This window comes from Protomyctophum bolini (assembly GCF_963924005.1).
Source record: "Protomyctophum bolini genome assembly, chromosome: 22".
Taxonomy (NCBI): Eukaryota; Metazoa; Chordata; class Actinopteri; order Myctophiformes; family Myctophidae; genus Protomyctophum; species Protomyctophum bolini.
The window spans coordinates 26086561-26113677 of record NC_137883.1 but is presented as its reverse complement, the minus strand read 5'-3'; the positions used below and the strand labels follow the sequence as shown (position 1 = coordinate 26113677).

At 42.7% G+C, this 27117-nt stretch overlaps 1 protein-coding gene across 1 annotated transcript in view; it reads right to left on the bottom strand.

The window, feature by feature from the left end:
- The window catches only part of hcn1 (hyperpolarization activated cyclic nucleotide-gated potassium channel 1), a gene marked incomplete at both ends in the record, with an annotated part of 94895 nt that overhangs the window by 14539 nt on the left and 53239 nt on the right, over positions 1 to 27117 (bottom strand). Inside the window, 3 exons of the mRNA XM_080756815.1 lie at positions 2048 to 2288; positions 6063 to 6209; positions 19301 to 19519. Of these exons, the coding sequence (XP_080612941.1) occupies positions 2048 to 2288; positions 6063 to 6209; positions 19301 to 19519 (607 nt within the window). The remainder of the gene's footprint in view (positions 1 to 2047; positions 2289 to 6062; positions 6210 to 19300; positions 19520 to 27117) is intronic.

The following is a 27117-nucleotide window of genomic DNA, read 5'->3' as shown; positions in this document are numbered from 1 at the left end:
ACACACACACACACACACACACACACACACACACACACACACACACACACACACACACACACACACACAACACAGTTGTTATGAGAGAAGCTTAAATGTTAAATGTCTTTCTGAAGATCTTTACTGGGTGATTAGTACTGTAAGTAAAACAGAATGATCATATCCACCGCTGCAGTATTAGCTCCCCTTTTACTTAGAGGTGACAAGGACTCATCAGATTGTTAATGACTATTGACCGCCGCCATTAAACGTAGTTATAGTTGTCATTACAAATCGAGTCCCCTAACAGCAAACCACAGTCAGCTACACGCCTTTGCTGTGTCTCTTTCTTTCTGTTGGTCTCAAAGAGTGTGATTGATCTCCTGCTAGTATCACACGTTTAATTTGTCAGGGCCTTAATGGCCAACAGTTTGTTTCTGACATTTATGTTTGTGTAATTCAGAGTCCACTTATTCTGTGCCACGATGCTTCATCCTTTGGACCAAACTCAATCCTGTGTTGTACAGTAGGCTATACGAGAAGATTCATCACTGCTTTGCATAATAATAATAAGGGACTTGTGGACAAGAGATCCAGTATAAGTCATTTTACACTTGGTTGCATGCTGGAAATAGCAGATCTACAAGCTACGCGTTGCGATGCGACGCGTTGTGAGTTTGCAGATTGGCTATTTTCAGCAAGTGTAAAATCAGTCATTACGCCGGCATCAAAGCCCGCCAAAATCCATTTTAGTCGACTAAATCTTACGATATTTAGTCGACTAAAACTAGACTAACACTAAAACATTCCAGGTGACTAAAATGTGACTAAAACTAAATGAAAACTATTCAAAAGACTATCAAAAGTTGCTGTCAAACTCAACACTGATTTACACCAGTAGATGAAAGCCACCAGGTTCTGCATGGCGAACTATATATAAAGCTTAATGTTTTCTTGACAAAAGCCCCTTATAAATAAAGTAAAATTACTGATGTGGAAATTAAAACAAAGTGGTGGACGGTGGCATTCTTAGAACTGTAGTCCGTTAGCGTTTTAGTGGTGCTGGGAGAAAATATGCACAATCCTCAAAACTGAGAAACGTTGCCTGTGCAAAGACACGGTTTTGTCAAAATGAACAACCTACATTCAAATTTGATGTTTAAATAATTGATATGTAATGTAATGTGCTACAGGACGAGGCTAGGACGAGGCTAGGAATAAAACTGTATATGAATCATATATATATAGATTAGAGAGAGAAAAAGACAAAGTCAGAGGACAATAAACAAAGAGAGCATGCAGCAGAGAGTGAAATTACTCTGTCAATCACGCAAAAGGAACATCAAGTAGTAGTGCAGAAAGAGTAGACTACAGTGTGTGTGTGTGTGTGTGTGTGTGTGTGTGTGTGTGTGTGTGTGTGTGTGTGTGTGTGTGTGTGTGTGTGTGTGTGCGCGCGTGCAAGAGAGAGAGAGAAGAGTGAGAGAGAGAAAGAGAGAGAGAGAGAGAGAGAGAGAGAGAGAGAGAGAGAGAGAGAGAGAGAGAGAGAGAGAGGGGCAGGCAGAAACCTCATGTGTCCTAAGGGATGCCTGATCCCTGCGTTGGCCCATTCCACCAGCCAGATGAGGAGTTATATAACAGCGGATGCCAAACACCATCCAACACTGTTTAATGAGGATCAACATCTACAATAACCTAACTTCAAATAGCTTCCAATGCATAACCCTAGGCTACGCTCACGCATCCGTCACTGCTTGTGCAATGCGTGTGTGTGTGTGTGTGGGTGGAGGGTAGGCGGGTCAATGCGTGGGTGTGTTGGTGCACGTGTGAATACCTGAAAACGTTGTGTTTCTACTTTCTATTTGGGAGAATGAATGTGATGTGATGTGATGTAATGTGTGGAAATATGTGCACATCTGAATGTATAAGATTAGTCTGAAACTCTGAATACAAAAGCAATTTCACTTGATCTCCTTACAGTTTTCAATCAGCATTTGTAGGTGTATAGTTATCACAACTGGAATATATTAAAAATATAGGCTACTGTATATAGAGCATTATATATGCTCACCTCCAAAGTAGGACCCATCTGTGAGCTTCATCTCCTTGTTGAACTTAGTGATGACACTCGCAACACCATGTTGTATGAAATACATCTTCTTGCCCACTGTGCCTTCACGGATGATGTAATCATTGGGTTGAAAGACCTCAAACTTCAGCTTGCTCAGCATGCCTGTCACAAAGTTTGGATCCGCATTGGCAAATAGAGGCATGGTGGCCACTAGTTTACGACAATTGAAGTTGACAATCTCCTGAAGTAGGACAAAAAAAAAGAAAAGAAAGAAGGGTTGGGGGAAAGAAATGGGAATTAGGTGCTGTGGCATCAAAACTATTCAAATAAACGTTCACTTCCCCACCTGAAACATGAAACATCCATAGCAGTTAGTTGCTTTAACAGTTTGACACACAAAATAACATCATAAATCTTTGGCACAAAAATGTAATCACAGATTTCATCTGTGCACATAATTGAACATGACACATATTGGTGTTTTGTCCCTGCTGCCACTAAAGCATCAATCCTGAGAGAAACATTGTGGCACGCCAATCAGTTGCAGATGAGTTTGCCCCTGAGTGACCGTGGCAAGACATTTCCCCTCACACCCAGACATTAGATGTATAGGCTTGGGCAATTAAATTAACCGAAAATACAACAAAACCAATATTTAGAACGAACTAGGGCGGTGCCCGTTGGGCACCAGCCTAAGTAGGAATGATGTAGGCCTACAGTAAGTGCAGGGAACAAAGTGATGCAAGTTGGAAATTCATCCACCACCCAACTCACAACGAGTCACATCGCAATGTGTTGTACGCTTTGCAGACTTTCACTATTTTATAATCATTCATTCATAATCATTAATCGTAATCGAGGCATGCTTTTGAAATAATAATATTGCCAGGCAAAATTATTAGAGGCTTGTTTACTTCTTACTATTCTGTTGGCCTTGCAAACGGGGAGGAGGGGCTCAAAACCCGGCTGATGAGCGATGACTCTCCTTCAATGACAACAGGACATCGAGAGAGATAACCAATCTGTGGGATTGCTTGCTATAGCTAGACAAGAGGCCGAGGTGCAGTCGTTAGCTCAGTCTGAGGCACTACTGTCACCTAAAGCCAGGGGGCTCTGACCCCAATCATGCACAAGGAATAATGAATTAGATAGCTGGCAGTTTCCGAGCCCAGCCAAGAGTCCTCTCTCTCGAGGACACAATCTTTAGGCTTTTTCTATTTAAAGCAGAGGTATCACATGGCAGAGAAAGAGAGGGAGCGATATACTGAGAGACAGAGAGGGATAGACTAAGGGAGAGAGAGGGGGAGAGAGATAGACTAAGAGAGAGAGGGAGAGTGTCGTTTTTAAGGTAAGACAGGCACTTTTGAAGGGGAGATGTTCAGGGTTCTTTCAGCCCCGCCTTTTACAGGTTAGCATCATATCAGAGATTCGTTTTCGGAGGGGCTGAACGATGGCAGGCTGGACTGATTAAGTTAAGCGATTTGAAAAGATCTAGGTTGGTAAGTAGTCACGCACTTTTAAGTCCTGTGCCAGAACATGTGATAAGCAGCACATGAGAGCATAATCGCTGGTGGTTTCATATATAATATTTGATAACTCTACATTGAAGTAGACCTCCTGCTGTGCTGTGAGACGATGTGTATACCATCACTCTACGGATTAATTACTTTGAAATTTGCCCCAGCGAAACGTTATAGGGTTGCAACTGCAAATATGCAGAGTGATGCTATTGGACAAAACATAGGCCTACCGTACTTTCATGCAATATTTGCACAGTACAATGCCAGCAAGGTGCTACCTATAGGTGCAACTTCCCATAGACAGCCCATTCATCCAAAAGGAAAGTCCTATTTAATTGTATTAAATAACGGCAAACTCACCAACATTGCAGCTGTACCAAAAGCTTGAATTATCGTCTTACTATCTGCAAAGTGTTTGTTACATAAAAATCCACGTAGACATGTTATGAGCTACTTCCTGTCAAGAAATTCCTTGCAGATGAATATGTTGTGTCAGAGTTTGGAAGCACTCGTTATCAGTAAAGCAACCTCCTGCTGCCTCCTGCATTATGTGCAAATTCAAAACAGATGGTACACATGGGCTGTTGAGTGATAGTCATAGTGAGTAGCTCATAACATGTCTACAGTGGATTTTTATTAAACAAACACATTGCAGATAGAAAGAGGATAATTCAAGCTTTCCGTACAGCTGCAATGTTGGTGAGTGTGACGTTATTTAATAGAATTAGATAGGACTGTTCTGTTTGGATGAATGGGCTGTCTATGGGAAGTTGCACCTAGGTAGCACCTTGCTGGCAAGACGGCATATCATCAATAAAGTGCTCTGTGCTCAAAGTGAGGTTAGCACAGAGCACTTCATTATAAAATCAAAATAAATAATATTTTCTTAAGACTTTGTCTAAGGAGTCGATCTCCTTAACTATTTACGTTTTTGAGACCACCACACCTGCAGTCAATCCGCAACAAAGGACAAAGAAGGGCGCAACGGTTTCCCCTGTACTTTAGATTCATATATTATACATACTCTGTCATATTATATTCTATTTCCAGCTTGAATACATACGGTACAAGACTGCGCAAACGCAAAACACAAAGTAATTTATCTTTACCTCACTTGTGAATACATTCTCACTGTTCCCCTGCACTCTTGTAGCTGTGTATGTGGCTACGGTTAACATCTTAATGACCCTGAATGTGTTCATAATCTAAATCAAAGGGCTCTGAATATCAGGTTGTGTTGTACAGAGAGAGTGATCTCTGTGCTAAATGTATTGTTTGATATGTTGATTGACACTGGTTGGTTTCATCTAGCATGTTGAGGAGGATCCATCTAGTCAGTTCTTCTCCCCTTTGAAAGATGTGATGAAAGGTGTATTAAGAGGAAGCAACCATCTTAGTTAATCTACAGCACGATGAGAATGTGTCTCAAGGGATCTCTGAGCATGTTTAAGTTGCCAGATGAAAATATACTCCTCATCTCGAAACTCCAGACAGGATGTGATTCATGTTCCAAAAATAAAATCCCACCTGCCATTCCAAGAGCCCTATATATATTTTTGATGTTTTTACTACTTTGATCCAAAAATATAGCTATAAAGCCTTCAAAGGTAAATCAAAAATACTATCCACGTTTCGATTAGACTGTCAGGAAGCTGATAAACATGTTGGCGAACTGAGGCGAGTTGTACAGTATAGAGAGGGGGCTTGTGATACATCTGAATCAGTGGTTCTCAAAGTGGGGTCCAGGGACCCCCTGGGGTCCTCCAGGGGGTTCCACAGGGTCCCCAGCTAAATGTGTTAACACTTCTGATGCGTAGGCTGATGCCTGAATCTACGCTGCATCCGCGCTGATTGATCATAACGTGGATGTTTTGGACTCATGTCTGACTTCATGGTGCATCGCGGTTACAATATTAATGCTTCTAAAGAGAGATCAGACTTACTACTATAAAAATCAGCTTGGTTACAATATTAATGCTTCTAAAGAGAGATCAGACTTACTACTATCAAAAGCTTAACTACTTGAACCGTATTTGGCTATTTGAAAATAGCCGATTTAGAAGCTCCCATGTCGCATCACAACGTGTTGTGAGCTTGTAGCTGGGCTTTTTTATCTCAATTTTTTTAAACATTTGGGAATGTTTCATGTATGGCACCTTTTTTTTTAGTGGTGCAAACACTCCAAGGATGTCCGTGTTGGTTAACCTATGTGACTATGAGTACCAGTAGGGGCGCTGTTGTGCCAGAAACAGAGAGAGAGAGAGAGAGAGAGTGCTGCACTGTTGCCTGCTAATGAGAGAGAGAGAGAGGGGGGAGGGGGGTTGCACCACTCAGTTCACACGGGTGTGATTTTTTTTTAAAGATGTGAGATTACAGCCAAATACAGTACAAATTAATTTGGGGGTCCTTATATATTTGAGAACCACTGATCTGAATCAATCAATCAATCAATCATTATATTTAGCTTTCGATCCATGCAGAGCGTTTTGACTCACCTCCTTTAGCGGGTCATTCAGCTCACTAAGGATGTTGTCCTCATCAAAGATCTTGCCTTGATAGCGATGCTCGTAGTAGTCATGGATCTTCTGCCGCATGTCTGCAGGAAGCTTGTGGAAGGACATGTATTGCTCCACTTGTTTGTACTGAGAAGACAAAGAAGGACAATGGATTTTAATTCAGTAGGAAATACATCAGGGGGAGGACGGGGTATGTGGTTCCTTAGACCCAATACAAAGTCAGATCAAAATGCTGTCAATCAGTTTTCTAATGTTTTTGAACCTCCCCTTCTGAGTCATCACAACTGCAAACTCCATGATATTACTTATTTTCCTGATTAGCTCTTAAATAAGCAGGAAGAAAAGAAAAATCCTCTCCGCTAATATTCAACTATAGTGACTTGTGAGCTAGAGAACAGTCACAATATACAGTAAAGTATAATTTACCTGTAAACTATAAAGTAATGTATACTTGTCATTATCTAAAAGCAAGAGCTACATTATCTTTTAAAAGAACACGTTGTCATGCGGGTAGGTTGTGCCTACTGTAGGTCCAGGAACAACAGGGGTTCGGTTGTGCCTCTCAGACATAAAGTGACAGGGAAATGCACAGTTGGCCACCGGCCTACTTGAGAACGATACCAGGCACTGCACTCGATACCGCGGGCACTGCACTCCCTGCGGGGGTGTGGAACGCGTGTGTCGAATTTGAAGTCGATTAAAAACAAGAGCGGGCCTAATGATGGTGTGGCTTCCCTGTGGAGGTCTGACATGTTAACGGAATCATATTGATGCATACTGGCTGCCAGTGCCTACTGCACAAGAAAGCATGCACAAGAAAGATGGCGCTGATCGGTTGTGTTTGTCTGGTTGAATTGTCTGTAAAAAATACATTTTGTCTTTATGTGTATTTTGTAATTTGCGGGACCCCCTTGCAAACGAGATGGTTCATCTCAAGGGGTTACTCCTAATAAAGAATTGCAGATGATTAACCAGCAGACAGATCGACTCACAGACGAGACGCAATTCTGTATTGTTCACCCCCCTGCAGAGCGAGGCCGTAAAAATAGAAAAAGCTGATGTTGTCGACATTATCTCTGTGAACATATGAACGTGCTGTGCGTGCGTGTGTGTGTGTGTGTGTGTGTGTGTGTCCGTCCATATGGAGGACAAGCCGTGCTCTGCTCTCAGAGTCATGGTGCCATGTCCTGGTTGTGCTCTCTGAGTGCCGAGGAGGGAGACATGCGATGAGGGAGACAGGTGGTGAAAGGAAGTAGGAACAAGTACAGGCCTGAGGCCATGTCAGAGCAGGGTAGCAGCTCTGATGAGCTATTTACACCGTGCAGGAAAGCCCAGAACTAACGTACAAGCCATGATCTCATGTGAAACATCAATGTATATGATATTCTACAGAGAGATTTAGGGTTTGCAGGGAAATATACTGGCCCTCCCAAGTAGATAATACTGTAGCCAATTTCGGGGAGGATATTTAGTGTCGAGCGAAAACAGGAGGGTCCCGATTATAGAGCTGTGGCGAACTCCAATCAGCTTTAGTCAACCCAAAGTTTAGTGGTTAAAAGTGGTTGCTTTCATAAATGATGCATAGCCTGCATGTGAGCCAATTCAGGCAGTACTATACACTAGAGAGGTTACACACATGTGCAGCTCTGTGTGAGAGATCTACTGTATGTGACGTGTCAAGCAGCTGATCAATTGGAGGTCTACTTAAGCTCACCTGATTCATTGCTCTTCCGCCTGTTCTATTGTCAGTGTTGCCACTGATGTAGTAGTGCTTTGTTTGCTCCCACTGCTGCCAGCCCAGTACCATAGGCTTCCATAACAGTACGTTTTAACAGCAGGCGACAGCCAGACACATTTTCCGGAAGTGCATTATTTGTCTATGGGACTCGCCGACCCGCGATCGAAAAGTGGGCGGAGCAACGTCGCCCGACAAGATAAAAATAGTTCATCTTTTCGGGCGATAACGGGCGATGTGTCGCTTCCCCGCTGTTAAAACGCACTGTAAGGGTTCTGTTTCCCCGGGGGAGGGGGGTTGTTACTTGTTATAGATACAGTATCTCCCTGCTCTTAAATGGTTCTCTGCTAATGTGCTGAGCAGGGAGTCGTGTATATAACATGTTATGAATAAAATGTTGTCAAGCTATTATTGGTCTCAGATTCAATTTATCTTGAGTTATCCGACTGCATTAGAGTAACGTGAGTTAATAATTGTATGTTTTCTGGATGTTGTTTAAAGTTACGTGCTTGTTTTTATGTTGTTTCAAATTCTGTATTAATGGGCAGGGCTTGACAGGGCTCCCTCATGAAATAGATCTTGTATCTCAATAGGATTTAGCTGGATTAATAAAAGTCTTAGCAGCACTAGCAGATAATTGCCCCCCCCCCCCCCCCCCCCCGAGGGAATTTCAGATTTGAAACCAATTATTTGCCCAAATGATTCTGTAGTAGTGTGATGGGATTTCATACATCATCGTAATGATATTGACTGGATCAAACTCAAAGTCTCCATCACAAATATTAAACATGACTTAATGAGAGCAAGATGACCAGGATGCATATATTTTTATGATTTGTACTTTATGAATATAAATAATGCATCAAGGCAAGGTATTTCCCCCTGTCCATAATTTCACAGAGATTGAGAAGATCTGGCAATAAAAAATGATCCTACTGTAAGTGTCTTATTTCTGCTATAGGACATGAGGACGCGATGTAATATGCAGTGTCATTTGATCAGCACATGCAGCCTCAGTAGTAATATTAACATCTGCTATTCGCCTTTCTTGCTTTATAGTCTATAGCTTTTACTGTGCATATAATTGGCCTTAACAACACAATTCTTCTGAAAGCTGAGCAGGCTGATGATGGGTTGTCTAATGCAGTGATTCTCAATGTGACATCATGTATCTTTTGACATCAGATCAACCAGTCAACTAACTGGGGGAAAAATGGATGAGGACAGAATGACAGACCATTTTCGTCATGTTATAGTAGTATATATAGTGTAGGATAATGTATACATGTGTACGTTGAACTGTGTTAATTGCTGTAGGGAATTCTGCTGAGGGTTGGCCTGGTCATGTGGTCTGCTGTTGTAGTACAACGTGCTACTGAGCTCCTGCCAAAATGCTACTGTGCATCTGAATTATAATGATGAAATGGGGTGGAAGAGAGTGTGAATAAAACATTCCAACCCACATCTCCTTAAGGAGGTGGCAGATTAGAAGAAGAGTTTCTGAAGGCTTAGAATCTGCACAGTCAGCTAAAATGTAAAATTTAACTCTTTGCCCTCATTACATATTTATGCAAGGACAGTGGGTTCTGATTTCCAAAATGTCTAATAGAGCGAGTGACAAAGGTAAGACGGCCATCGTCTCACTCGCAATAAGATAGTTATACGCAAGATAAGATTTAAAAAACCGAGACCAGATACACCTTTATTTCAGGTGTCATAGCAGCAACAACAGTGAGAATGAAACACATGAGATAAGGTAACTATAAGATAAGGTAACATGAGAGTTATGAGGTAAAAGGCAAGAACCAGATAAAAGAAATACTGAAAATGCTGAGCTGCTGGCCCTATAGGTATCTGCACTGGATCTCTAAATGAGTGAACATGTAACATAAATGTAAAGTGAAGATGTGTACATTAATTGAACATTAATATAGGTGCTCTGGAACCTAAATGCAAATAATTTGAGAAACATAGAAAGAGAGAAAGGGCAGCATGGGTCATCCATTTTAACCCAAGACTGGGAAAAAACTATAATACCTTTAAAACCAGGAAATCATGTTGCTATGTATATACTGTAGCAATAGGAAGTTTCTTAATTTTTTTGAATACAAAATACAAGATTTTACATCTAAGATTTACAAGCGGCGCTTTAAAAATCGGCCTCAGGTCGAAATGGGTTAAATCATCCATTTTAAATTTAACCAAAAGTCATATTATAGATCAGAATCTTGCCATTGTGCCAACGTGGCCCCCTGAAAATAAACACTGTGTCTCACTCGCTTTCTCACTCGGTCTCTGGTAATCAGAGAAGAGCAATTGGTCAGAGACGGTAGCCACCGCGAGGTCACTGGCCCATGCCGCGGCACGCTGCGATGACACGGCAACACCACTGAGAAAAAGACACTCGCGCTGCACCGCCGGTATGATTGATTTCTCTCGCGGCTGGACTGAGCTGATAAGATGCTGGGTTTTGTTTGGGGCAGAGATTGATGCATTCTGAGCACATTGAAGAAGTTGTAGCGCGTCACACATAGTTTGAAATGAGGGTTAGGTGTCGGTCATGTCAGAATATATAGAACTAATGATAATCAGCAACTGTGTGTTGATTAGATCTTTCATTGGAAGTTTTACATTGTGGCTTCAGGTCCATTCACATGCATTTACCATCCTCTTTGTGTAAAAAGAATAGGCCTATATATATTATTTAAAATGTTATTATTAGTTTTGTACTAACATTTTATTGTGGTCCTGTAATTAGGTTTTACTTACTATAGCGCTCTGGTATTACTTTTACTTCGTTGCAATGTTCTGGTGTGTTTCCTAATTTCCTTTGTAGCTGTTACTGTACCACTTGTCTTGACTCTCTTTGCTAATTGTAAATCTCTGTAGTCATAATTATTGTTAACCTGTACCTTGTTAGCCTATGTGTCTTTAAAATCCCTGTTCTCTGGTGCTCTTTGTCAGATCTTTGTTTGTATTCATGTAGCCTGTTTCTGTAAACCCAAGACGCCTGTAACCTGATTTATTATTCAGTCATATTTTGTCTGTACCGGTTCCTGTTACCCAAGTGTTTATTCTGTCTGGCTGGAGGAATAAAACTAGGTTTTCCCACCGAATACTGTCTACATTATTCCCCAAGATTTGGGTCCTGCTTAAAAACCCTTGACCTCTGATATTAGAGACAGGAAACTGAGGGAATGCATATGCAATGCAGGTCCCCAGTCAAACTCGTACCAGGATCGTTTTCAATTATGCAGTTGACACGATATCCTGTGACCCTGGTATTATTATAATTGAGTTGTAATTCTCCTTTGTGTATATATTATGTACTACTACTGTTAGAGTATACCAGCTGACCACTCAAATGGAAGACTTTACATGACAAAACAAGGTCTACTGGAGACTCCTACTGTATGCCCTCTCCCCACACACCCTCCTACAAATAACCCAGTGCTTGTCAGTCCCACTCACATTGGGATGTGCCTCTGGCAAAGAATTAACCCAGATCTGTGCTTGGCAGTGGCACGGTCAGCGTTACTGCTGATATATTCTACATGATCCTGGGGCTGTATGCTGTCTTAAACGATAACATCTGTGGCATGTTGAAAACCATTGTTTACTAATATGCACGTGTAAAATATATACAGTATGTGTCGAGTGAAGGTATGATAAAGCAGACTAAAACATACACGTGTCTCTCTCTCTCTATGCTCGTGCACACACACACACACACACACACACACACACACACACACACACACACACACACACACACAGTGTATGTACAATGATGCAGTAGAACCGTGTGGCAGTTGCTCGTATCGTATGTTGAAGACTCCTACACCTTCTGACCACAATCTCACCTCCTCCTACACCCGACTGCATCATAGTAGGACTCACTCTCTCTTCTTTAACCAACACGTAGTGTTGCAACATATCATGAACTTGTAGATGGGCTATCTTTTCTGTAAAGATATTTACTGTAGAGGGGGTCTCATATAGATCCCCGAAGGACTCAGGTCAATGAAGTATGTAGGGTTTAAGTGGTTAAACCCTTGTGAATTACAACCTCCTTTCTCCTCTCCCCTTCGTTGCGCCCTGAAGCATTCTGGGTAACCATTAAGACTGAGGGATATCGACCAAAAGTTGTTACAGGTCATTAGTGGACATAGTGACCGTAAATTAAATAAGACTGCTGCCTCCTTCTCCCTTTCTCATCCTCCGACCTCCACACCTCATTGTGTCTCCCATCTCTCCAGGTTCCATTTGCTCTATTCTTAGCCGACGTCACACCTCACTATCCCCGCATCCACGATTCATCCACATGCCCTCCTCAATCCTTCAATCCTGCTGTGGTAGTGGTGGACGGCATGACCCCTCCCTGTTGCTCCTCTGATCTGCACAGCCATGCGGCAAATCAGCCCTAGCTGGATTCAGCTACACACACACACACACAAGAACGTGACACTCACAGCCTTTACGTTGTCATAGAACTCCCTGGAGGGACATCAAAAGGATGCGCTGGGCTGTGGATTAAACACGTTTGCCATGAAGCATATGCGTACACTATATCAAGTACTATAGGAGGAGACTTGTCTGTCCATCACTCAAACAGCGACTTCTACGGGTGACTTGCTGTCATTTATTTCCAGTGGAATGTGCTGCGTCGAGGATTCATCTGACCACTCTGTCAGATATTATGCCCACTTCTTTTAAAATCACCCGCGGGTAAGAATAACAGCTCTGTAAGCAAACAATTGTTGCTTGATAAAAACCTGTGGATACATTCTACTGTAGTGTAATGTGACTCTGTATACAAGGTGCTGTCTGCATGTATACAAGGTGCCGCTGCTTTTTCTTTAAAGCAAATACATCCCTCAAAAGCTTTGCAAATGTCTGTCATATACGCATGTTGGATGCTTTCAACTAGTTCCAACCACACATTGTGATTGGCTGAGAGACATACAGAACCATGCCAACAACCACAATATACAAATGGGCAAATTAAATTTGCCTCATCACTATTTAAATTATCATCTCTGCCACTGATTAGAATGTCAAGTCAAGGCTATTATTATAGCTGTTACATTACACAGTCAAATCCAGTGAAATCCGCAGTGGATTTTACTGTGCACTAGAAGCTCCTCTCAGTCTGGCATCCTGATCCTCCATCAGCTGTGCTGGTGAGTCAGTGACACAGCACTAAAAAAAACATGTGAATTTTGCAGGTGCAGTAGCTCAATTTGTCTGCGAAAAAAGTCTGCAAAATGTTGCAGACTATAATAATAAGTGGTAGGCCATTCTGAAAATAATCAGAGGATAAAGCAGATGTGACGCGCTTCCCTGCTTCCGTTTCATCATTAGATTCACGCAGATTTGTCCTATAAATAAATAATAAACAATCGAAGCATATATAGCTTGCTGCTTATTAGAAATAGAAATTCGAACATAACATGTAAAGATATTTTAAAATATATTTTCGTGAACGGAAATGACAACAGATGACAGCTTCCATTCTCTAGTCACTAGTTCATGCAGGATAAAAGCGTCATATACCCCAGCTGTAATCAGCCTGATTACCTCCATTTCTAATTAGCCAGGCATTTCTATGCATGAATCACAGCCCATTCTCACAACAAAGCGGTCCCTCCTATAGTATACTGATCTCTGCTACATCAATGCTGCCTCACAAACTGCTGCTGGCAAAGCTTTTCCTCCACCACCTCACCTTCATCTTTCTACTTTCTAGTACGCTATACCACCCCATGCAGCCTCCATCTTTCTAGCTGACTCCACCAAGAGTATATATTTAGCATTGCTGAAATGTTCAACCTGACAAGTGGCGGTGTGCGGGTGTCCCTCCTTTCTTTTCTCCTACGTGAAATGTTCAACTGAAATGCATTGAATCCTATGGTACCGCTCTCATAAAAGTTCAGGAACGAAGAAGCCTCTGTCCTCGAAAAACAACATAACTGCATGACTGCAGTTTTCTAAACAAACACTCATTCAAATTGAAATATGTCAATAGCCCTTGCCAGTAAAAATATGTCCCTGTCTTGTTTCGCATCTCTCTCCTCTTTCTCTGCCTGTGGTGTTCTGTAAGGCTGAATAAAATTGTTATCAGTTTTATAATGTTATGTGCTAAAAGCAGACTGCCCTATCCAACCCAATCTCTCCATGTTCTCTCATCATTGTGGAGTCCATTGATTTATTCTAATCTGGTATCAAAGCACTGAGGCGGCCATGATAACACCTAAAACAATGGCTAGATAGATGCTGGTGAATCTGTCACAGGACAGTGACGTAGAAAGATTATCACTTATGAATCCTACAGAAGATGTCTTCCATACATAGCTTGTGATCTTAGTTGTCCTGATAACCAGAGGTGTTATTTCAGAAAGAAATAGGGGATGTCCCTAACCCTAACCACACATGGAAGCCACATAGTCAGCTCTGGCCCTGAACCGAGGGGGGGAGGGGGGGGATGTTTGCCTGTGGGGCCTTTCTGTCTGGAGTTTGCATATATAATAATATAAATCATACTCGTGTGAAGTGAGGGCCGCTCTTATCATCATATATCAGCATACATTCCGTGCTTAGCCAATCAAATAATTTCCATGGTACACGCATACACACAAAGCTGGGCAAAAAAAGAAAGAAAATAAACATATGTTGATGGATGGGAGTGAGTCAGTGTTGATCTCAGAAGAGTCAGTATTGATCTCAGAATTTAGATTAAAAAAATCTTGAGTTGGGGGAAAATGCATAAAAGTTTGAGCTTAAATGTGAACACTAGGGGGTGGCAATTGCCCTCCCTTGAGACCCCAAGTGGAACTCCTTATCAGTGAAGGACAAAGTACTCAACCTCAGTACTTGAGTCAAAGTATAGATACTCCTGGCCAAATATCACAGCGCTATACTATAGTTAAAGTAATAAAGTTCAGATTACAAAGTGTATTTTCCTTTTATTAGCAATGCAGCTGTATTAAGATTAAGATACTATCAGTAATAGTCAAAATAGCAGATTTACGGTGCATTGTGAGATTGTAGATCTGCTATTTTCACTACATGTGAAATAGGGCTTGAAGTTCAGATTTTTGGACTTGGACTTGATTTTTGGACTTGGAAATACTTCCCATTAATATACGGTAGTGGGAGTTCTGGTCTGGTTTTGGTGAATATTAAGTAGTTCCGTTCATTAATTTTGGTGAGGGTCACTGGGGGCCACTCATTAAAAATAAATTAGTCCATAAAACTAGCGTAATTGTTATTGTTGACTATTTCTACCATATACTGTAGTGCAGCTTTGACCCTCGCCCTCTGTCACATAGAACTATGTTTTTGTGCTGCTGCTGGCATAGTGATACTGGACACAAAAAATAGCTCCATGTGACAGAGGGGTCAAAGTTCAAAAAAGTTGTGGTACAAATAGATCAGCAATAGTTTTGAGAGACAAAACTAGCGTTTTGAGTCAAAATTACAAATTTGTCTTTGAAATATTAATGTAGTGGAGTGAAAGTCATAAGTATCCAAAAATACAAATACTCGATACAAGGTACAGTAGTAAGCTAAGTGGTCATGAATGGGTGGGCCGTGCATTTGCCTTTTCAGAGCATGTTTATTTTAATGATCAATCAATCGATTGTATTCCAGCTTGGAACAGTATAGTATAGGCCTACTGTTTATTGTTATCACAATTAAAACTCATGTTTTGACATTGTGCAGTTGCTTTTTTGTTTTTTGTTTAGTGTTTGTGCTGCCATGTGGGTGTATGGGGAAAAATATATGTGAATAATTGCAATTTATGTTGTAAAGAAAAATCAATAAACATATGTTTAAAAAAAACCCAACTCATGTTTCAAGGTTTAAAGAAAAAAATTACCAGGCCCTGTTTTAATATTGATGTTATATTGATGCCCACAGGTGGAGAATCGCTGGTGTAGAACAAAGGGGAGAGAGGGGCGTTTTGCTGAGACGCATTGACCACAGGACGGACTGGCAAGGTCGCAAGCATCATATTAGAAGGAAACGATAACAGCAAATGCAGTTAGACACAGGGTGTAAATTAATAAACTGTTTAGCCCATTTGGGCACGCCTTCGCATAGTCACAGTCAAGGTGACCCTAATGATGCTGTACTGTATGTCCTACCGTGATAAGACTTCTGCCAAGTACCTCTCACAAGGTGATTGATGTGTGTCTGTGTCAGTCCTGTCTTCGGCTGTGCTTGTACGTGTGTGTGTGTGTGTGTGTGTGTGTGTGTGTGTGTGTGTGTGTGTGTGTGTGTGTGTGTGTGTGTGTGTGTGTGTGTGTGTGTGTGTGTGTGTGTGTGTGTGTGTGTGCGTGCGCATGCGTGCGTCATTCACGTGTGCTCATATATCAGCTCATCTAGTATTCACATGTCATCGGTATGATTAAGGACCTGTAAAACTTGAATGACAGTAAGGATTTTTTGTTATTAATGTGAAAATCAAAAAGCCATTCTCTGCAGTCTTACAGTATGCAGGTAACTTATGCGTCCGTGTGTGCTACCACAATGCAAGTGTGGCAGATTGCATCTCTGGTCGGTAACTCTACGGTGAATCTGTTTCCTTTCCTTTTTGTATGTTTGATTGTGAAGCACATTGAGTTCAAGTTGACTCTGTATTCATATCAGCTGCTATATTTATATAGCAGCTACCGGTATATGAATACAAATGACTTTATGAGTCATCTGTTTATCTCAGTCATGCTAATTTATCTGTACAGTATCAGATAACAAATTTCTGCCATGCTCCAAAGTGGCTTAAGACATCACAGATGATTATAACACCCAGCACCAGAGCAGTGAGTCCATAAACATATTTAAAAAACTGGGGCATGGTGGCATAGTCGGTAGTGCTGTCGCCTCACAGCTAGAAGGTGCTGGGTTCGATTCCCGCTGGGGGCGCTGGGGGCGTGCTCTCTCCTCCGCGTCATCAGTGCCCATACCCGAGGCGGGGTTGGTGAAAGGACCTTTCTGTGTGGAATTTGCATGTTCTCCCCATGTCCCTGAGGGTAGGTATACCTTCACAAAACACTAAACTACCTCCCCCTGGCCAGCCGGGGCGCCTGATGGGAAAGGAACTGGTCGGAATAACGTGTTCCTTCCAAGCGTTACGACTGGCCGGGGAAACTCTCCCCCGTCAGGTGAAAAGAAGCAGCTTGGACTCCTCATGCATACTGTAGAAGGAAGCATGAGGTCAGTTGCCCCCCCCCCCCCCCCCCAGGTTGGCAGAGGAAGTGTAGCACCCAGGATTACATTAGATAATTTATACTGGGTGGAAAAAAATGGGTTGCAAAATTGTGGGATAAAAATGTAAGAAAAAAGATCAATCTTTATTGATCCCTGGAGGTATACGTAATACAATAGGGAGAATTGGGAGTTAAACTTGGATTTGTGAAAAAAGAATGAGCCAGTACATGCCCATGTGTACAGGGAATTCAAGATCACAGATGGTGGCTGGGCTGAATCGCTGGATAATCACCCTACACAAAAAAGGTGATGTAATAGGGGATAAAGTCGAGAGAGAGGAACAAAGTCTGTGAAACGTATTCACAGGCAGAACCCAAGCAATAAAGGTTTGGTTCTGTCTGTGAACCCCCCATGCCCTAACGTCTGATCTGCTTGGAGGCAAAATCCTTTCCCTATCAGAATACAATCTGTGGAAACTTTGGCCTCATTAAGGCTAAAGAAGAAGGCCAAGGGGAAAATCTACTGAAAGCACATTTCAAGAAGTATCTTTTTCACTGCAGTGTAAGAATGATAAAACACAACAACAAGCAAGTACTAATATCAGCATGGCTTCCCTGTCCGTCTCTGATATCACGTTGATGACATCAACGTGAAAAGCATCTGTGCAGAACCGCATTCTACCATCTCAAAAACATCTCCAAACTCCGTCCCCTTCTAACCCAGTCAGATGCAGAGAAGATCCATGCCTTTATCTCCTCTAGACTGGACTACTGCAACACCCTCTTCATTGGGATTCCTGGCAAAAATGTACAGAAGCTGCAGTACATTCAGAACAGCGCTGCCAGGGTCCTGAGAGTCCGCAAACATGACCATATAACACCCATCCTCTTCACACTGCACTGGCTCCCCGTTACAGCCATGCAGGATCGACTACAAGGTCCTGCTGATCACTTAACAACTGCATAAACGGACACGCCCCTCCCTACCTACAGACACTAATCAACCCTCCAAAAACAACCTCCACGCGCACCCTCAGATCTGCAAACAAACTCCTACTCCAGGTTCTTGACACCAAACTGCGCACCATGGGGGACCTGGCCTTTTGCTCGGCAGCACCACGCCTATGGAACAGCCTCCCCATGGACCTGACAGTGCCGCAGACTGTGGAATGCTTTAAAACAGGCCTGAAAACCTTCCTGTTTCGGAAAGCCTTTTTGTGTTGAACTGTCGCTTTGCACTGTTTTCTTTCTTTTTGTTAACCCTGTTTTTTAACCTTCTATGATAGATTATATGTTTTTAACCATGTAGCACTCTGGGATTCCTTGTGAATGAAAAGTGCAATATAAATCAAATTCATTATTATTATTATTATCATATTGATGACTTTAGTCTTGGGGGACAGCAGTACGGTAGATCTGAGACCCTTAAAAACTATTCTCAAACACACAAAAAATCACTATGTGAAAGATATTCAGGAATTTACTTCCTTGGCCTACTGGCAGCTACAAGACATTTGGTGCCGATTGGCCCAGTGGTTTGCTAGATTTCCTACTATGCCACACCTAATTAAACAACATTTAATGATGACATGTCAGATCATGCATAATCCTCTTAATAGCTTTAGATAAGGCCTTTACTTTGCAATGCTACACAATTATTTAACAAATGTCATCCATGATTACACTAACCCAGACAGTGTCTTAGTAAAGTTCTCAACAGGCCTCAAAATTAAGGCCTGGCCCTAATTGGGCCGGCCCGAACAGGCCCGGCCCAAACAATTACCATAACAATTACCCGTAAATCCGGAAAAGTGTTATTATGCGCTTAATGTTCTCAAAGCCACGTATCTCCATCAAACTTTGAACTGAGCAGATTGGACCTTACGTTCCACAGATAATAGGAAAACATCTTGAAAATGGCCACTTTTGCTGAGTTTTGGCTATTTTCGGCAGTTTTTTTATAACACGGGCTAGGAAGGTCGGATGGCGACAAACTAGATATCTTAGTAAATTCACTTTGAGCTGCATTGAACACATCTGCCACAACAACATTTGGTGAAATCTCACAACTTATTTTGACACGTTGAAAGCTTGTACTGTAGGTCTATTTTCGATGTATACATATAAAGGAACTGGCCTATGAGAGCCTGGGGAACCCCGATCAACTATGCATATAGTATAGGGATACGGTGGTTGATTTCAAGGTAGGCCTGCCACCTGTATCCTGCTGTGAAACATCATAATAATGTGGGCGGCTGCTGAGAGCTTACCTTCTCTTGGTACTGTCTGCGCGATGAGTCCAGTGACTGGATTAGAGCTGTGGCGTGGCCCACGAACATAGCGTAGCAGGTGGCTCCAACTATCATGCTCAGCATGGTGATCCACAGGTCGGACATGCTGACGGGCGCCCGTGCACCATACCCAATGCACAGCATGTGGCTCATGGCTTTGAAGAGAGCGTAGGAATACTGCTTTCCCCAGGAGTCATTCTAGAGGGAGGGACAGACAGACACACAGACAAAGAGTGGAGGGTTACTGCAATGTGAGAGGAGAGGGAAGGCTCTCCTCCAGCAGGCAGGCTCTTCTTTGATGGATCACTGAACCTCCACAGAGTCTCCTGCCAACATCTCCTTCATGCTTCACAGCCTCTAATGCTCATACTGAGTGACTAAACGCTATACCCTTCCTCTCCCCCCCCCCCCCCCTCTCTCTCTTTCACTCCGTTTTCAGGCTTATCACACTTCCCTTTGGCTTCCTATTTGCCGCTGGGTGTCAAGCGACTGATGGCTGTGAGATCCAATCACAATCAATTGCTTGTACTGCTTACTTGTTTTACTCTTAGATGTCTGATTTACACAGTAGTTTGTCAATAGGTCATTTTAAGCACTTGAACCCTATAGCGTAGCATCTCTATTGTGTTGGTAACGTTTGGAGAATATACTGTAGCAGACCTACAAGCTCACGATACATTGCAATGTGACACGTTGTGAGCTTGTAGATCGGCCATTTTTTGGGTCAAGAAAGTTGGTGCAAAGGGGGGGAAAAGTAGGTGTAGGGGGACTCCAGCCAATGGGTTTAAACGTTAAAGTGGTAAAATGCTGTGAATTCAGTTATGTGAACAAAACTTCACCCCAAAATTGTGTACACTTTTGAGCTCATGTCAATATGGAGGAAGTAGTTTTGTCTGTTTTTGTCAATTCTTCTGCATTACTGCATATTACTTGGACTTCTGCATGGAGAAAAGTGTAGACACTTGAGAGACATCACACCGATTGTATGGGTGCAGTACGTGTGTTGAATTAAAAAATACTTAAATAAGATAATTGCATGAGATTCATTGCAGGTTGAAGGTGGTTAACCCATGGGGACATGAAGGCAAGCAAGGAACCCCATGTCACTCTAGGGGTCCTATACAACGAAACTGTCCACATACTGTAGCAACAAGGGGTGGGACTGTTCAGAACATGTAATGTTCCCCAGAGATCTTAAGTCCTCAGCTGCTGTGAAGCAACTGAGCTAGCATCACCTGCCGACATCTGTGAAAGCCAAGATCCATCCTGGGGACAAATGTGACAGCTCTCCAGTATACCCTTGTAGTGGGAACAGCCAAGTTGCTGACTCCAATAGTTTCCCCTCTCTGAACAGAAAGTGCTGAGAGGGGAATCTTTTTCTTCCACAGAATACCTTGTCTCCCCAAAAACAGAATATAGCTTATGAAAGAAATACAAATTCACTAGGAAATACAGTTAATCACTGTCGCTCCCACCTGCTGACATAGTTAATCTTGCTATGCCGTTATTCAACTCGGAATTTCTCACTGTCCGCACCCTGGTGTCTCTGAGGTTTTTAAGCAGCCGTTCTTGCCAAAGCCTCTTAAACTACTTTCAACTTGGCACCCCTATTTGGGGCATTTCATTACAGGTGAAATTGTTCTATCCACATGGGAACAGCGTGGCTCTGATATTCTCAGATTCCATGTGGCCAGCCTGTGACATCTGCCATTGAAGCAGATTTGGCGGATTTGACAGATCTGACATTGCAAAAAGAATTGCCCTCACAACTGGCACCTCTCAGTTGTGATTGGATTTCACTCCCTCCGAAGTAGTATGGGACCAATCAGGGCCCAGTGTGCAAATATGGTTTATCACCAAAGGCATTCGTTTTTTGAGCGGTGCCTAACCGCTCCAACACACAGGTATAATAGTCCGTCCGTCCATCCATCCCCATGTATGCATGTCCATCCGTGAGTACGGACAGATGCGCTAGGCTAGATGACCTGGGGTGGCACTGTTTGTTGGGCGGCGTGTGCATGTGAACCTACAGAGTATGAATAGTACAGTACAGTACGCTAAAGTACGAGTAGTACATTAGAGTATGAGTAGTGCTACAGTACAGTACGTATAGTTGCACCGCAGGTTTCACACAGAGATTCTAGACTAATTGACGCAGTGATATTAGTCTGGCTACGCCAGGCTAGTGAGTAGTGACATAGTTTTCTTTTATGTCAATCACATACATATCTATGGCTCTCATGACTCAAGGTCAAGGTTTCAGCCTGATCAGACCCCTTTGACTTCTCTTATCAAATTAAAAGTGAAGGTACATACTCAGGGCTTAAAGCCAAAAAGAATCCCAAGACTGAAAATTACTTTTTGCAAATCTGCACTGATCTCCTTAAATAACCCCTATGAAATCCTCAAGACTGAAATCCGTCCCCAGGACTAAGAACTTTAAGCCCTGCATACTGTACTTCTTTGGCCTACTGGCAGTGTGCATACAAAGTTTGCAGATGTACAAACACGTACGTACACACAACCATACAGTGTGTGCTTGTAGAGCCGCTATTTTAGCAATTTGTTGTGACAAAGTGGAAATGAAGTGGTTAAAACCAAAGTGCACATCAACTGGGATTCAATAGCTGAGCTGAATGATCATCTCTTGCTGACTCATCTATAGATACAATTAGGTCTCCATTAGTTCTTTCTTTCACACACTGATGAGAAGATTATCTGATAATTACACTTGTCAGCTCCAATAATGAAAATAATTTAGATTGCGCCACTCCAGCAGCTCGCCCTGGTGGAGTGAGGAGTCGAGATTAATCTAAACTAAATCAAGTAAATAGCCAGAAATTTGTTCTGTGCAGAGGAAATGACAGAATAGAAGTTTTAAGGTGAAACTTGCGGCACACATCCAGCATACTCACACACACCCGCATGCACGTGCATGCATATATGCAGCCATGCACACATCCATGCACGCACGCAGAGATAGTCATTGCAGTTCACATGAGGGCTGGCCATATACTGGATGGGTTTTCTATATCCCCTTTAGGATAGAGGGAGAGCAGGGAGAAAAATAAAACTGTTACAGAGCTCACACGAAAACAGCCTTCTCCCTCCACAGCACGCTCACTACTTGATTCAATAAGATCGATATTTCAAATTCATTTGATGAGACATGCCCCCCATATAACCCCATTCAACTTCAAACTCCACGTTAAACATGCATCTAACATGCATTCACTCATTGAAAACAGAAGTTCCTGGTTCTTGTGAATGATATTGTCACTTCTAATGCATAATATATATATTTTTTATATAACTTAAATGAATAAATCAAAACTTGTAGATTGTGGGGCACAGATGGCCTAGTGGTTAAAATGAAAACACATAATGGCTCCTGACAGACAGTCAAGGGTTTGATTCCCAAGCCTGACGGCCACATGCGAGTCTATCCCCGTTTCCGTTACTATTAAATAAAATAACTTTTAGACTGTTCACATAATACTAAGTACGGGTACATCATTCCAATGTACTTCTAGGTTGCAGATATTTCACAGATTATATTAACTGTGTTTTCATCAAACAGAAGGCCGCAATTTCATTAATGTGTTCTCCCATGTATCACAGTGAAACTCTCAGAAAAAGCGAACCATTAGTTGATGTTTTTAATTACTCAATCATGTAGCTTCCTAAAAACCCCAGCAAGCTGTCTCTCGCATGCGATGCACCATTTTTGTATTTATCAATTACATAATCAAACCACAAGCTGTTCTCACCGAGAGCAAACAAAGGACACCGCGGCGTTTCCACAGCACCGTCAGGAGCAATGGGACCAACATGCCGTGCTGTTTATCAAACTATAAATCAGCATGATAAGCCTAACAAGCAGGAGTCACAGCAGTCTATCTGGACTCGCAAAATATAAACTGTTAATGGTATTTGACAGATCATGAAGGTGGCAGAACCCATTAAAGGTATATTCAGTGATTTCACTTCATTCAAATATCACTTGTGATTGGAATATCACTTGTGATAATCCTCCCCACTATAGAGTGTGCTGAGTGCTGACCATATAAGGAGTTCCTCCCTGTCCCCAGTTAACCCCTGGGGGTCAAAAAACCCTCGTCTTTGGCTATAGGTGGCCCAGCCTTCATCCAATCAGGATAGAGAGGGGCCTTTCCAAATCACCCAAATCAATGAATGCTCCTTTAAGTTCTGAAAAACGTATTTTTCTATGTCAGTGATTCTCAAACTATTTATCAAGGACCCCAAAAAATTTATGTAATTGGCCGCCGACCCCCATCTGAAAATATGCTGTTCCAGAGACCCTCCAGAAGTAAACAATTTGAGTTTGTTGTGCTTTAGGGATATATGTACCCTTATTGGCCTATAATAACAGGAGGAATAGCATTGTGAAAGAGCACAAAGTATATTTTTTTATTTGAATAGCACATTCCATGTAGGCCTACATGCAATGCTTCACAAACACACTAATAGATGCAATTTATTCTACAGAATTTGTATTATCTAAATGATTTCATATACCAATACTGTGTGTATGTATGTACAGAAGTCACATAACTAAGCCCTGTCATGTCCTGAGGGCCATAGGCAGGAGCCTATCTGCTTTTTTTTATATCCCACAATTTTGTAACCCATTTTTTCCCACCCAGTGTCAATTACCAGTGTAATCCTGGGCACTACACTTCCTCTGACAACCTGGGGGGGAGCCAGCGGACTGACCTCATGCTTCCTTCTATGCATGAGGAGTCCAAGCTGCTTCTTTTCACCTGACAGGGGAGAGTTTCCCCGGCCGGACGTAGCGCGTGGAAGGAACACGTTACGTTAACACCAGGATGCTGTTTTTTGTTTTTGTGAGGGTACCTGCCCTAGGGCAGGAGTTCTCAACCTTTGTGGCTGGGTACCCCCGGAAATGCTGTGGCCATGTCTCGCGACCCCCGCCCCCCTCCCCACCACCAACATGAACGGACTGCAAAAATAACCTTAATAATAGAGAAAATATATCATAAATGAATACTGAAACCAGATATAATCATTAAGGATTTTTTTTTTTAATATATATACATAATATGGGGACCACCCAAAATAATTTGGCGGCCCCCCTGCCCTATAGGGGACACGGTGAGAACATGCAAACTCCACACAGAAAAGCCCTTTCGTCAACCCCACCTATAGGGTATGGGCACTGCTGACGCGGAGAAGGGAACACGCCCCCAGCGCCCACAGCACAGAACCCAGGAACTTCTAGCTGTGAGGCAGCACAACCGACTGTGCCACCGTGACCCCTGAATGCTATTTCCTTAGCATGAGGCTGCTTCATGTACTGTACAAATACATTTTGATACATAAACTCAAGCTGGATTTTTTTTATAGAATACACTAATTAACAATTGCATGAGTGTGGTTAATGGCCGCTATTATCAACAAGAAGGGGGGGGTAAACAGCACAACATGCAATTTCCAAGGAACTAAGCAAATCCTGTACTTCACCAAGCTCATCGGGAACCGAACATACCATGACTGAAGCCAGATGTGAGAGGGGAGAACGTCTGACTAATTTATAAACTGAACCGAGGCAGTCTATTGGATGTGACTCATACAGAGATGGATGGGCCAAAATGGTGGCAGGTCCAAGGACAAAAGAGGCCGGTGGATGTGACTGATGCCCTGGCCTGGATGGTTATGCTCTATGCTCCCCCGGCCATCGCCACCACACCCTCCCTTCTTTCTCCACCCCATTTCTCTCTCTCTCTCTCTCACATGCGTACACACGCGCGCACACACTTACTCTGCACTCCAATGTTCTGTCTGTATCTCTCTCTCTTTCTGTCTCTTATACTCTGCCAGCTCCCTCTCTCTCCTGTGTCTGTCTGTCTGTCTGTCTGTCTGTCTGTCTGTCTGTCTGTCTGTGCTTTATCTGTGCGGTTGTGCGCACCCTCTCTCTGTCTCTCTGTCTCTCTGTCTCTCTGTCTCTCTCTCTCTCAGGCATTAATTCTGCCAACATGTCCTGGATTACTGTGCAGCTATCAAAATTCAAATGAGCCTTGCCGTGTACACCCACTCTCACACTAAACATGCACAGAGACACATAGACCTGCACGCACCCTGACCTGTACTCATTGTAACTCATTTTTCAATCAATCCTATAGACAGAACCTATAGGCCCATGTATGCAGAAATGCATAAAACCTCAATTCACAGTTCCCACAGCGTCCATGTTTTGTCTTACATAATCGTCACCAACAGGGTGGGGTTTTTCCATGCCACGAAAATCAATAGCTCATTTAGTATCTACAGACACGATGCAGGAATTCCGGCTACCATACATCAATGACAAGAAACTGACAAAGACATTGAGCACAGACAAACAGACCAGCCGACTGATACACAGCACACAGACAGCCGCACTGAGGCATGCAAGTGCGCAGTCACAAACACACACACACACACGCGCGTGCGCATGCACGGCCCAGGGAGCACACACACACACACACACACACACACACACACACACACACACACACACACACACACACACACACACACACACACACACACACACACAACTGTTCCCTGCAGGTGCCATATAAAGGGCAGACTGCTCCTACTACTTATGATATGCTAAATGCAGAGGCCAAATCCAATGTGCTGTACGTATGTGCAAATGCACTGTGACAAAATACACACACGCACGCACACACGCACACGCACACACACACACACACACACACACTCGCGCAAACATGCCAACGGCCCAGATCTCAGTCTCACCCCGCCCACCTCGACAGCAGCAACATTATCTCGCCTGTTGATTAAGTAAATGCAACTTCCAAAGAGGAAGACGCTACTGTCAGGCCATTAGTCAAGTAGATAACAACCATAACCACCGTACTACAGCAGCACTCAAAAATATCTGCAATCCTCTTTGGCTCCTCTCTTGTCCTTACAGCTGGAGGAAGGAACGAGTGACGAGACAAAAGAACGTGATGCAACATGCTCCATCTGGAGGTTAAACCTCCAGCAACCAAAGCAGCTGAGGACAATGGAAACCTATGGGACTGAGAATATCTCACTTGGCAGTCATTCCCCTGACAGGGGAGACAGTGAAATTAAGTATTTATATACCTCGACGGCAGTTCTTTGATATTCTCTGCCACCCTGAAATGTGCATGAGACCTGCACTGGGAGTGGGGACGAGAGGAGAGGAGATTTAATTCCTACTTATTATGATCTCAGGCATTTATTTGTCAGTATAGAGTATACTGCATACTATTGTATACCTGAGAGTGAAGGAAATGAAATAATTGTGTTTTTGCCTTTAGGATCCAACTTCTGAATCTTTCTGCCCTCCTTTGATGTACACACTAACCTCTTTTGGTGCTATATATTGCACGCACAGCATGCAATATCTTCAAAGGTTTGGAATGTGTTGAGATGGAGATGCATGTATGATGATAGTCAGGCAGGCACGTCTCCTATCGGTGTCCTCCTGGGGGGGCTTTACTTGGGGCCATAAATGTCAAAATCCACTGTTAATGTGTTAGGCTGTACACTTTCTATTCTTTCCCCAACTATGCTATAAGCTGAAAAACCAGTAGAACATCTAAAGAGCCACGCAGGGGCTTAACAGGTTCAATAGTATTGTATGACAGCACCTCAACCACCCTATAAAGAACTGCTGAAGAAATGTTGAAGAGCATGACATGCTCTTCAATATTTTTTTCCTGAGGCCATAGAAAAGGGAGTTACAGTAAGCTAAGTGAGATGAGATAAATGCATGA